This window comes from Carassius gibelio, chromosome A11 (genome assembly GCF_023724105.1).
Source record: "Carassius gibelio isolate Cgi1373 ecotype wild population from Czech Republic chromosome A11, carGib1.2-hapl.c, whole genome shotgun sequence".
Classification (NCBI taxonomy): domain Eukaryota; kingdom Metazoa; phylum Chordata; class Actinopteri; order Cypriniformes; family Cyprinidae; genus Carassius; species Carassius gibelio.
The window spans coordinates 3367496-3381642 of NC_068381.1; the positions used below are offsets into that span (position 1 = coordinate 3367496).

The 14147-nt window shown below is 31.7% G+C and overlaps 1 protein-coding gene across 1 annotated transcript; it reads left to right on the forward strand.

The window, feature by feature from the left end:
• Positions 1 to 363: 363 nt before the first annotated feature.
• On the forward strand, positions 364 to 11740 carry LOC128022051 (multiple epidermal growth factor-like domains protein 6). Its single transcript, XM_052609262.1, has 8 exons — positions 364 to 552; positions 2066 to 2200; positions 6241 to 6354; positions 7806 to 7937; positions 8952 to 9080; positions 10123 to 10251; positions 10370 to 10498; positions 11416 to 11740. Exons 3-8 carry the CDS (start codon positions 6291 to 6293, stop codon positions 11478 to 11480), a joined length of 648 nt encoding a protein of 215 aa, XP_052465222.1. The 5' UTR covers positions 364 to 552; positions 2066 to 2200; positions 6241 to 6290; the 3' UTR covers positions 11481 to 11740.
• The last annotated feature ends 2407 nt before the right edge of the window (positions 11741 to 14147 follow it).

The window sequence follows — 14147 nt, forward strand, 5'->3', positions numbered from 1 at the left end:
TTAAATTAAATTAAATTAAATTAAATTAAATTAAATTAAATTAAATTAAATTAAATTTAAAAAAATAAATTAAATTAAATAAAATATAAAAATAAAACAAATCATTCTTATCATTCGAAACAATCATTCTAATTTTAAAATATATTTTAAGATTATTCTATCCTATCATATTATATTATTATATATCAAATAAAGGAACAATTTTACCCGTAAGAAGGATTAAGATGTGCTTCCTAAACAATTGTTCTAGTTTAAAAAAATATTGAATTAATACATTTATTTTTATTTGTTTTTAATTACTTTTCTCCTGATTGATTTCAAATTCAGGAATTCAGTAAGAAACACAGTATTTGAGTTAACCAAATGGTTATAGCCCGATTGGTTTTAATGTAAAATTCTTGTCTCATCTGCTCTGTGCAGTATGTTTGAATGATTCGTTCGGCTTGGACTGCAGTCTGTCGTGTGAGGACTGTGTTAACGGAGGAGTGTGTAACAAACACAGAAACGGCTGTGACTGTCCTGACGGATGGACGGGACTCGTGTGTAATGACCGTGAGTTTCTCTGAAAGAGTGAATATCCAATACATTCACATGAAACTGAAAAAGAATTTCTCTGGTGGAGAAAGATGTTGTTGCTGTTTGATTAAATGACAAAACATGCTCTATAAAACCAGAGACATGTAATAAGATGTAAAGCCTGACTTATGAAATATTAATCTGAAAGTTGATATCTCTCAGTTCTGAGAAAAGAAGTCAGAATTACCTTTTTATTAATTTTTTTTAGTGGCATAATACAGTATTGACTGATAGATGAACAAATTAACGTTCCTCAAAAGCCTGATGATCCGATTTGATACTTAAATTAAAAAAAAATCTAATTTATGCATTTAGCAGACGCTTTTATCCATAGCGACTTACAGTGCATTCAGGCTATCAATTTTTACATACTTGCATAATTTTTCAAAAGAAAAAAAATTATGTCTGGATAATCAATAAAACTAATTTGGAAATATTATTCTTATTTTTACTAAAGATTTCACAGCAAAACGTCAAGTCAACCACAGCTGAAGGAGGATGTTTTTATAATTATACTAAAAGGTTTTTTACTTGCTAAAAATCATAAACTATCAATCAGATGACAGAAAGCATGTAATAGATTGTGTGCAACAGATGTTTTGATCATGTATATCCGATATGAGCCAGAAGGTTTTATCGGGTTTCTTTCAGTTGTACAGTTTATATTGTGTTGCATGTCTGTAAAGGCTCCTGACATCTTTCCTTCTGCATAAAAATAAATAAATAAATAAATACAAATAAAATAAAATGGATAGTTGATGCATAGCATTTTAATCTTTTTATTTTAAATTTGCATGGAAATGTTTTAATAAAATATCAAAAGAAGGAAAAACATGCAATCTATAATTGTATTCTATTTAAATTAACTAGTGTTAAATTCTATTTTTTCTTTTTATAAATTTTATACAAAATTTTAATTATACATTTTATAATTTTTAATTTGCATTTGAAATGCTTAAATGAAAAACAAGAAAAAGAATTTAAAAACATAATGTAAAAATTTGCAATCTAAAAATAAAATAAAATAAATGAATAGTAAACATAACATTGTAATCTTTTTATTTAATTTGAAATTTGCTTTGAATTGCTTTACTGAAGACAAAATAGAAGCAATGCAATCTTAAATTAAATTAAATTGATTGTTGATGCATAGCCTTTTAATCTTTCTTATTTTAAATTAGCTTTGAAATACTTGATACAGTACAATTAAAATAATTGGAAAACATGCAATCTAAAAATAAAATAATGATGATATAAAATAGAATGAAAAAAAAATCATTTAAATTGTAGATTATTTATACAAAGTATTATTCTAAGTAATATTGTTATTTTTATTTATTTAAATTAATTAAATACAGGGACAAAAATGGGAAAGCATGCAATAATATAATTAAATAATTAAATTAATAATTTAAATAAAATGGACAATCTAAAAGTTTTAGATAGAGATACAGTATGTATGATCAGTATTAATTGTTTTCCCTTGCAGTGTGTGAATCAGGCTTCTTTGGCTCTGGCTGTGATAATAAATGCTCGTGTCCGGCTGGAGTGACCTGTGATCATGTGACCGGAGTGTGTCAGCCGCAGTGTCCAGCTGGAACGACAGGAGACAAGTGTGAGCAAGGTACATCAAATCAAACTATGATTTGACTTCAAACACCTAGATATACAAGTTCCTTTAGATAAAGCGTCTGAAAGACATGATACTTTCTGTAGGATGCACTTAACAATATCATTGTCAGTATTATTGCAGTTTTATTATATTGCATATTTAATATTTGGTTATGGTTTTTTTTGTGTTAAAATGCGGTGACATCTCTGCATTCATTGTTTCATTTGTTAGATTAAAAGTTATTCTATATTCCTTGTATATCTAATATATTTGATAAATGTTGCAGTATTTATGATAATGAAAAACACACAAAAAAGATAGTGAAAATTATTATTATTTTTTTGAAAAATGTGCAATATAAAATAAATAAATATGAAAAAAATTATAAAATGAATTAAAAAGATATATATATTTTTATTAAAATCGTATATTATATTATATTATATTATGGGAAAATATTTAAGATCTAGGTACTATAATCATTTTCTTTAGAGTTTTTCCTCTATGTATTTATTTAATTATTGATTAATTTCTAAATATACATATATTTTTTATAGTCTCTTAACTCATATGTGTTCCTAAAATAACCGTGTATAATAATTATTTAAAAAAATGTAGATATAATATATAAAATACAATTATTTTAGATTTAATAGTGCTTCTATTTTCCATATATACTGCTATATCTGTACAGATGTTACAGTATTAAAGGAATATTTTAAATATGAGTAAATAAACCTGAAAACATGCAAAATAAAATAAAATAATTCACGTTGATAATGCAAATGATACATTAGGACTTGCGTTTACTGACCTAATAAACTCCTTTGGAGTCAAGCAAAATGTCACCGGGCCCACTCATCGTTTTAATCATACACTAGATTTAATTATATCGCATGGAATCGATCTTACTGCTATAGATATTGTACCTCAAAGTGATGATATTACAGACCATTTCCTTGTATCGTGCATGCTGCGTATAACCGATATTAACTATATGTCGCAGCGATAGTGTCTGGGCAGAACTATTGTTCCAGCCACCAAAGAAAGATTCGCAAATAACCTGCCTGCCCTATTTGTACCCAAAAATACACATGAATTAGACGAAATTACTGACAACATGGGCACTATTTTCTCTAATACATTAGAAGCTGTTGCCCCAATCAAATTGAAAAAAGTTAGAGAAAAACGTACTGTACCATGGTATAACAGTAATACTCACTCTCTCAAGAAATTAACTCGTAGTCTTGAACGCAAATGGAGAAAAACTAACTTAGAAGTTTTTAGAATTGCTTGGAAAAACAGTATGTCCAGCTATAGACACTTAGACAGGCTCTAAAAACTGCTAGGGCAGAGCATATACACAAACTCATTGAAAATAACCAAAACAATCCTAGGTTTTTATTTAGCACAGTGGCTAAGTTAACAAATTACCAGACGCCACCTGATTCAAATATTCCACCAACGTTAAATAGTAATGACTTTATGAATTTCTTCACTGATAAAATAGATAACATTAGAAATACAATAGCAAATGTAGATTCTACAGCGTCTAACACTTCAGTTTCATCCATCGGACCCAAAAATAAACTGCAGTGCTTCACAACCATAGGACAGGAAGAGCTAAATAAACTTATCACTGTATCTAAACCAACAACATGTTTATTAGATCCTGTACCCACTAAATTACTGAAAGAGCTGTTACCTGTAGCAGAAGAACCGCTTCTCAATATCATTAACTCGTCGTTATCTTTAGGACACATCCCAAAACCATTCAAGCTGGCGGTTATCAAGCCTCTTATTAAGAAACCAAAACTAGATCCTAGTGTACTGGCAAATTATAGGCCTATTTCAAATCTTCCATTTATGTCTAAAATTTTAGAGAAAGTTGTGTCTGCTCAATTGAGCACCTTCCTGCACAAAAATGATCTGTATGAAGAATTTCAGTCAGGTTTCGGGCCCCCCCATAGCACAGGAACTGCACTTGTTAAAATTACAAATGACCTGCTCCTTGCATCAGATCAAGGCTGCATCTCATTTCTAGTCTTACTTGATCTTAGTGCTGCGTTCGACACCATAGATCATGACATACTCATAGATCGATTACAAAACTATACAGGTATTCAAGGGCAGGCTCTAAGATGGTTTAGATCCTACCTGTCCGATCGCTACCATTTTGTTTACTTAAATGGGGAGTCATCTCATTTATCATCAGTAAAATATGGAGTGCCACAAGGATCCGTCCTAGGTCCCCTTCTATTTTCAATATATATGTTGCCCCTTGGTAATATTATTAGAAAATACGGAATTAGCTTCCACTGTTATGCTGATGATACTCAGCTATGTATCTCAAAGAGACCAGATGAAACTTCTAAATGATCTAAGCTAACAGAGTGTGTTAAAAATGTAAAAGATTGGATGACACACAATTTTCTCCAATTAAATTCGGATAAGACAGAGATATTAGTTATTGGACCAAAAAACACTACACAGAATCTTGTAGATTACAATCTGCAACTAGACGGATGTACTGTTACTTCCTCTACAGTCAGAAATCTGGGTGTTATATTAGACAGCAATTTGTCTTTTGAAAATCATATTTCCCATGTTACAAAAACTGCATTCTTCCGTCTTAGAAACATTGCCAAGCTACGAAACATGTTATCTGTTTCTGATGCAGAAAAGCTAGTTCATGCATTCATGACCTCTAGACTGGACTATTGTAATGCAATTCTAGGTGGTTGTCCTGCTTCTTCAATAAACAAGCTATAGGTCGTCCAAAATGCAGCAGCTAGAGTCCTTATGAGGTCAAGAAAATATGATCATATTACCCCAATTTTACAGTCTCTGCACTGGCTACCTATTAAGTTCTGTATCAGTTACAAATTATCATTACTTACTTATAAGGTCCTAAATGGTTTAGCTCCAGCGTACCTAACTAGCCTTATTCCACGCTACAACCCATCACGCACCCGAAGGTCACAAAACGCTGGACTTTTGGTAGTTCCTAGGATAGCAAAGTCCACTAAAGGAGGTAGAGCTTTCTCACATTTGGCTCCCAAACTCTGGAATAGCCTTCCTGATAATGTTCGGGGTTCAGACACACTCTCTCTGTTTAAATCTAGATTAAAAACACATCTCTTTCGCCAAGCATTCGAATAATGTATCTTTTATTTGTGAGTGTAGTTGCATCTGATCAAAGGTGCATTTTTATTCATTAGCTTGGGTTAAACTAATTTTACTTTGTTGGATCAGCAGCTATGCTAATGATGTCTCTATTTTGTTTCTATGTTTCGCCACGGGATTTACATCCCGTGGTAACTAGGATTTAAACAAGCTCCAGTCTGGATCCAGAACACCTGAGAAGAGATGATGCTGACCCTCAGAGGACCCCAGATGATGCTAACCTTGAATCAACAAACAGAACTAACAATTATTGCTAAATGTGTGACTGAATCATATAATAACTTAATAATATTGATAGTTCATCGTCTAGCTGACTACGTCTTGTATTATTATTATTATTTTTTCTAAAATCCTGTCAAATGTGCACAAACTACTAGCTACTACTAAATATTGTAGAAACATAATTTTCTGTAAAGTTGCTTTGTAACGATTTGTTTTGTAAAAAGCGCTATACAAATAAACTTGAATTGAATTGAATTGAATTTATATGTATATATTAGGAAAAATGTATATCTAAGTTTATACATTTATTTATTCAAACCATTTTGCCTTCACACATTAATTTTAAATAGCCTTGCAAGTTGACAAATGTACTCATATTTAATATAATTTCTCATTTTAGATTTGACAGTCTTTATGTTTGCCTTCTGTCTGTTATAAATGTCACACGTCTATGTCTGTCCCAGAATGCCCTGCTGGTTCATTCGCTGCCTGTGTGAAAACCAGGCGTCATGTGACCATGTGGGCGGAGCTTGTACCTGTAAGACTGGCTGGACGGGAACGTTCTGTGAAAAATGTGTCATTGTTTCTCCACTTAACATATATTAACATCAGCCATGTGTGTGTGTGTGTGTGTGTGTGTCCAGCCTGTCCGCAGGGTTTCTATGGTCTGGACTGTCAGCAGAAGTGTGTGTGTATGAACGGAGCTCTCTGTGATCATGTCAGGGGTGAATGTGTCTGTCCTCCTGGCTGTAACCAAAGTGAGCTTATTCTTCATTTTCTCTTCACTTCTATGTTTTATAGCTGTACCTTTAATAGCCCTCTTCTGCTTGGAAACTCAGCAGTATCTGGAGCACACATTATGATTATGATTTCTCCTTTTACGAGCACATCTGTCTTTCTGTCTCGCACGCAATGAGTCGTTTTCCAGTGATGCCGTTTCTCTTGTCTTTTTTATGTTTTTGAAATAAGTCTCTTCTGCTCTCAATGGCTGCAATTGTTTGATCAAAATACAGTTTAAACAAGAAATACTTGTTCAATATTTAAATAATCATTTTCTATTTTAAAATGTAATTTCTTTCTGTTATCAAAGCTGATTTTTTTTAGCATCATTACGCCAGTCTTTGAGTAAAAGCGTCTGCTAAATGCATACATTTTAAATGTTTTTTATCAACGTTGAAAACAGGGTTGCATCATATTTTAGTGGATTTTTTTGGGTGCACTTTGAGTGCTATTTTATAAAGTTTGCATATTCGAGCTCCTAAAATGCAATTGTCATGTAAATGAACAGCCAACATGCATAAAAAAGTTTTAAATTTTTTGTTGAAAACAGTGTTGTGTAAATGCCCCTGTTCTGTTGATTTGTCCTAGCCTGTCAGATTTTGTTACCTCCCACTAAAACAGTGGGTATAATATTAAATAAAGATGATAACTTAAAAAAAGATGATAACTTAAATTTTAATTATTTAATGAAATAATTACAGTAAAAATATATGTTAAGATAATTGTACAAATATGTAAAAATGTTGTAAAGTAATTATTAAATAATTATCACATGTGATGAATTATATGTATTATTTTATCATTAAGTAATAAAATATTTAATTAATAGTTATAAACCATAAAAGATAAATATTTATTATAATAAATAATTATTAATATTAAATAATTATTGAAATTAAACTCAATTATTGAGTTTATCACATATATGCTGATTTTAGGTTTTAAAACGTAGAAATTAATATAAAAATAAACAAAACATTTATGTAAATGCATTGTGTTTTTAAGTGGAATATAAAATCATTGTATTTTTATATAAAACTCTTTTTCTTATTTTAAAATATAATGGTGTTTTCACATTTTGTCTTTTAATTATTTTATTTGAAAAATAATCTAATTAAATAAAGTGCAATTATATATATATATATATATATATATATATATATATATATATATATATATATATATATATATATATATATATATAAATTCTTTTTCAATATAAAAATAATGTTTTACAGTTATATTAAATGGGTATCACTTTTTGCAGTGGGAACACCAAACCAGATCTCTAGGTTCTCTCATGAGAACCAAACTGTAAAACTTGTTTAAAACATTTGCAGCTTCACTCCTGCTTGCAACACATGCCAAATTACTGCAGAAATTTGTAAAAAAAAAAAAATAATAAGATCATCTGAGTCTGTCTCATCAGCCTGTCTGCCTGGCACCTTCGGGATCGAGTGTAATCAGGTGTGTCAGTGTTCAGAGAGTAACCAGCAGTGCCACCCGCTGTCTGGAGACTGTTACTGCAGGCCTGGATTCACAGGACCTAAGTGTGAACAGGGTGAGGGATGCACTTACTATTACAGGAGGAATATACTGTAGGTAGAGTGAAGAATGTTTTAGGTTTGTTCCTGCTGTTTTAAAACCTTTAACTTGATTGATTAAATCCTAGAAATTGTTAAATAAAAATAAAAATACGGAAAATACCAAAAAAAAAATAAAAAATAAAAGCATAAATTCATACATTATAAAATATATTTATATGTTTTGATTTGACAAATTTTGGAAAGAGTTTTAGTTTGATTGTTTTTAAGGTAAGTTTTAAAATACAAATAAAACATCTAATAAAAAAATTAAAATCTTATACATTTTAAAAAGAAACTGAAACAAAAAAATAAAGTAAAATGCTAAATAAAAATGAATAAAATCATAAAATGCATCAAAATACATAAAATTATAAAAATATAAAATCAATCAATATTTAAGGTAAATCAATTTACATTTAAAATACAAACAAACTTGAAATATAATTAAAACATAAATTAATTTTTTTTATACATTTTAAAATAAAAACAAACTGAAACTTTAAAAATGTAAAAATAAAAACACGAAAACAATAAAATTCATAAAATCATAAAAATGTGAGGTTTAAAAAATCTTAAAAAAGAACTAAAATGTACAATTTAAATAGGTAAAAAAACCCACCAACAATAAAACCATTAAAAAAAAAGACAAAAATATGAAATAATTTATTTGTAATGTCACCATTAGAGAACCATAAATAAGTGAATGTGTTGTTAATTTATAGTAATATTAAAGGATGCTTTTCAAGTGATTATTTGGTCAAAAGGGGTTTGGAAGAATCTCTGCTTCAGATAAAATGTTATTCACTCTAATAGTGGAAACTAAACTCAGCACATGCTCATAAAGCTGTGGTTTTCTCTCTGTCTGAGGATAGTTAACACAAGACTCTTAAGGATGCAGATGCACGTTTGTGTTTGTTTTGGTTGATGTTTTTCCCTCATTCTCTCTCTCTCCCTCTCTCTTGTGTGTGTGTGTGTGTGTGTGTGTGTAGCGTGTGCTGAAGGCTTCTACAGTCCTGGCTGTGAGCGTCGCTGTCAGTGTTTGAACGGTGGAGCTCGTCTCTCGGTCTCAGGTGCCTGTGAATGTCCGGCCGGATTCATCGGGGCCCGCTGTCATCTCAGTGAGTCGCGCACAGCACATGTTATATATAAAAACTTTAGATGTTTATTATTATCTATATAGACTTTGTAAAGAACATGATCCAAGTCCCATGAACAAAGATCCATCTTTCCTCAAAGGATAAAGATGTTAAATGTTTTTTTGTTTTGTTTTTTACATTTTTCTATTCATTTATAGTCAAAATTTTTAATTGCTTATGAATCCTTTCTTTTCTTTATATATAATAAAGTACCTAAAAATATTAATTTGATGTAGAATTAATGAATTGAAGTGTAATTCTATTATAATGAAACATTTAATTATATATTTATGATATTTATTAAATTATATAATTTATAATGATCTGTTGTCATATATATATATATATATATATATATATATATATATATATAATGTAATTATAAACTAAATTATATAATAATTAAATTAAATTATATAATTAATGATCAGTCATGTATAAAAAATATACTGTTTATGCACACAATTAAATATAGAGTAAATATAGAAATAATCAATGCTAGTAGAAATTATGTATTTAATAAAATATATACACACACAATATAAAATCATTCTTAATGTTTTTAGGTAAAATGGTTGAATCATGTATTATTTTATTTATATATACACATGTACACACAATTTATTTGATCAAGATTTAATATTTGAAAGTATGACAGCATTTTTATCTGTTTGACTGTGTATTAGTTTTTTATATTTTAATATTAAATATAAAAATTTATAAAATTTAGTCAAATGTATTATTTTAATATTATATATACGTGTATATATATATATATATATTGAAAATGATAAAATGTTATTGAAAAGGATCATATATGCATTAACACACACACACACACACACAGAGACATATATAAATCTAAATGATATAATGATATAATTACGTAATGATAATAGAGTTGTAATAGTGTATAATTAAATATGTATAATAAACTATAATATGTAAGAATATGTAGATAGACTCCTCTCTCTATCTGTGATTCAGTATGTGCTGTAAGTGTGTGTGTGTGTGTGTGTTTCAGCGTGTCCCGCTGGTCTGTTCGGCTCTGGCTGTCAGCAGCACTGTGACTGTGTGAACGGAGCGTCATGTCACCACAGAACCGGACAGTGTGTCTGTCCCGCTGGATTACACGGCTCCCGCTGCGAGAGAGGTCAGACGTTCACCATCTACATCACTACACACACACACACACACAGAAATATACACGCACACACATACAGCTTACTAATGAATTGTTTTGGTGTAAGAGATTTGGTTGTCCTCCTCAGCGTGTAAGCAGGGCTCCTTCGGTCTGAACTGCTCTCGGTCATGTGACTGTGCGGAGGACACCCCGTGTGACCCGGTGAGCGGCAGCTGTATCTGCTCCTCGGGACAGACGGGCGTCCGGTGTGACAGCGGTGAGTCCAGCAGCACTAATGCACGCTCAGGATGAGATGTGAATGTTGTGTGATGTGTGTTGTGTTGAGAACGGAGCTCAGTGTGACAGCAGGAACGAACGCTGCATGTGTCTGAACGACTGGACCGGCCTCACGTGGCCTTCAGATCCACGCTTTCACTCAGCACACTACGTTTCTTCAGCCAAATACTAGATCAATATTGAACAACTTAGAACATGAATTTAATATATTTAATATTGTGCATGATTCTGAATCTGGGAATTGAAAGCTTTCGGTTTTCTGATGGTCAGTCAATGTTTGTGGGTTTATTTTAAAACAGCGTTTATTTCATTGTGTTTTTATATATTAGTAAAAAATTGCATAATGAAGACATTCACATGCATGTTTTTTAATATAATTAAAGAGATACTATTATAATATTTATTAATCGATTAATATTTGGTCTCTGCTAGTAATTTGTTTCTACTGTATATAGTTTTTGTTATAGATTTTTTTAATTTTATTTTTATATTTCATTTACATTTTTCAGTAATTTTGTTGTTTTTCATTTATATATATATATATATATATATATATATACATTTTAAAATTTTTATTAGTTTCTTTTAACAAGTCAGTTTATTTTAATTAATATTTATTTATGTTTTACTCATTTTAGTAATTAGGTTTAAATTAAATATGTTTAGTTCATTAATATTAATGATTTCGGTTATTGTGTCTTTTATATGTAACTTTTTCAATGGTTTTAGGTTTAGTTCTATTGAGCCTGAAAAACAGTAAAATTTTACAGTTGTATTTTAAAGATGAATAAATACTGTAACAGATGTATTGCTCATTGTTAACTGCATTAAATAGACAGTAGTTAACAAATGGAACCTTATTGTAAAGTGTTTGTGTTTGTGATTGTGTTTTCTCAGGCGGACCTCCAGAGCTGAACTCAAGACGTTCAGAAGAGAATCAGTCGCAGCTCAACGTCTCGTAGCGCTAGCAAACACACAGACACGGAGCTGTTTGCAGGTTCACACCTGATCCTTCATCGCTCTTCCACGACTCTGTCTCTGTTTCACTTCTGTTGTTTAAAGAGGCTGGAATCACATCTGACTGGACTAAACAAGAGAAAAGTACGGTAATCGCTTATTACCGTTTGCATTTTCGTTTAAGCGAACGCACAGTGTCAGCGACATTTAAAATGGAAATGCAAAGTCCATTTGCAATTGTGTTTCCCATATCTTACGAACTGTGAGCCTGTCATATTTAAATAGCAATATTAATTACCACATTTGACTTTTCACTCTCTCTGCACTGTGCATGTAAACTGCCAAAACTCAAATGGAATCGCAATTCCTTTTGCATTTAAATTTCCAACGTCTACACTAAAACCTGTCAATCAAGTGACGGGGGTGGGGCCATTTTATTGGGCGTGTTTGCATTGGGAAGTGACGTCACTCACAGTCGACGGTAATAAATAATTATTCATTAATTAGTGTGGACTTTGTCATCTAAGTACTTAATAACCAATAAGGTTAAGGATGTGTCTTAAAAAGTACTTCATCTTTTCTATCATGTGAAGCTTTACTTAAAAAAGATGTTTCCTGATATTTACACTTTCTGTTCTTTTTGTGGTGCTGAACACGAATCCATTTCTCCATTTTCTCGTCTGTTCTGGAAGAATTTTTGTATCTTCGATCATACTAAAATGTACCATGTTTTACTATGGTAAATATGAGTTATCGATGGTGTTTATAATTAAACACAGTAGCCACAAATGTACAGTTGTCTGAGACGTTATGAAAATGTTCTTTAACACCATGAACCATAAAATGTAGTCAGTGGACTGCTATGGTTTATTTTCATAATAGGTAAACACGGTCACATTTCCTTTATTCAGCAGCTGCACGATATGCCGCAGAGAGTCCTGTCTTCAATCGAGAGATCTGGAGTTGATTCTGTGCAGACTGGTAGCTCGGGGGTTAGTAACTCTCGACACGCGGCGAGGCGCGTCGTCTCTTAGCGCGTGTTCGAAACCCACACCAACCCGGTTTCGAACACGCGCTAAAAGACAACTTGCCGAGAGATGAGAGTCACTAACCCCCGAGCTACCGGTCTACACAGAATCAGAAATGTGCGCAAGCCTGTGTTTATTAAACACTTAATATCGCGTCAGTTTGTGCTTTCGTTCCAGCACATCTGCAGCAGAGACCTGAACCAGGAAATTGGTCTAATAAACGCAGACTTGCTCATTGCATGATTCAGATATTCTTGTAAATATTACAAGTTATTAGTATGATCGCGGCTGAAGTAAGTAGGATAAACAAAAAAATAAAAGTACGTCTATGTTGGCGCGGGTTTCGAACACGCACTAAAAGATGACACGCCTCACCGCGAGTCGAGAGTCACTAACCACCGAGCTACCAGCCACCGCTGAATAAAGGAAATGCGACCGTATTTACCTATTATGAAAATAAACCATAGCAGTCCACTGACTACATTTTATGGTTCATGGTGTTAAAGAACATTTTCATAACGTCTCAGACAACTGTACATTTGTGGCTACTGTGTTTAATTATAAACACCATCGATAACTCATATTTACCATAGTAAAACATGGTACATTTTAGTATGATCGAAGATACAAAAATTCTTCCAGAACAGACTTGTATATGTGCATTCCCCGAAGAGATGAGAAATGGATTCGTGTTCAGCACCACAAAAAGAACAGAAAGTGTAAATATCAGGAAACATCTTTTTTAAGTAAAACTTCACATGATAGAAAAGATGAAGTACTTTTTAAGACACATCCTTAACCTTATTGGTTATTAAGTATTTAGATGACAAAGTCCACACTAATTAATGAATAATTATTTATTACCGTCGACTGTGAGTGACGTCACTTCCCAATGCAAACACGCCCAATAAAATGGCCCCGCCCCCGTCACTTGATTGACAGGTTTCCGTGTAGACGTTGGAAATTCAAATGCAAAAGGAATTGCGATTCCATTTGAGTTTTGGCAGTTTACATGCACAGTGCAGAGAGAGTGAAAAGGCAAATGTGGTAATTAATATTGCTATTTAAATATGACAGGCTCGCAGCTCGTAAGATTTGGGAAACACAATTGCAAATGGACTTTGCATTTCCATTTTAAATTTGGCAGACACTGTGCGTTCGCTTAAACGAAAATGCAAACGGTAATGCGCAATTTGCATTTGCATTATGTCACATTTTATGCGTCCACAAATTGAAAACGCAATTGCAAATACAATTTGAGATTCCTTTTGAATAATGTCCGCAATATCATTCCATACCTTTCCATGTCATAACACTCTTGGTCATTGTAGTCATTTATTTATTTTATAAAATAAAAGTCCCAGATTGTTTACTTATTTGACCCAGTAAGTGGTTGAACACAGACTGTATTTGTTTAGCTCTTTGACAGACTGTAACATCCGCTGAAACATCTGTGAGGATGTCAGTGTTGAACTGTACATGAAGTGAAGTTTCACAATGTTAGAGATGGTGCTATGATGGCCTTTATTAGAGGAAGACCTTTGCAACTGATGCCTTTTTAATGCTTTTGATTCATGTTTTGTATAAAGTTTGAAATATATGTTTTGTAAAATATACAATTGTGGATGTTTTGCATACTTTTGA

Excerpts from the sequence above, each read along its gene's own strand:
- LOC128022051 (XM_052609262.1), top strand. The coding sequence starts at position 6,291 with ATGAACGGAGCTCTCTGTGATCATGTCAGGGGTGAATGTGTCTGTCCT. Across the intron at positions 6,355-7,805 it reads TCCTCCTGGCTGTAACCAAA|CCTGTCTGCCTGGCACCTTC; the intron begins GTGAGCTTATTC and ends CTGTCTCATCAG. Across the intron at positions 7,938-8,951 it reads AGGACCTAAGTGTGAACAGG|CGTGTGCTGAAGGCTTCTAC; the intron begins GTGAGGGATGCA and ends GTGTGTGTGTAG.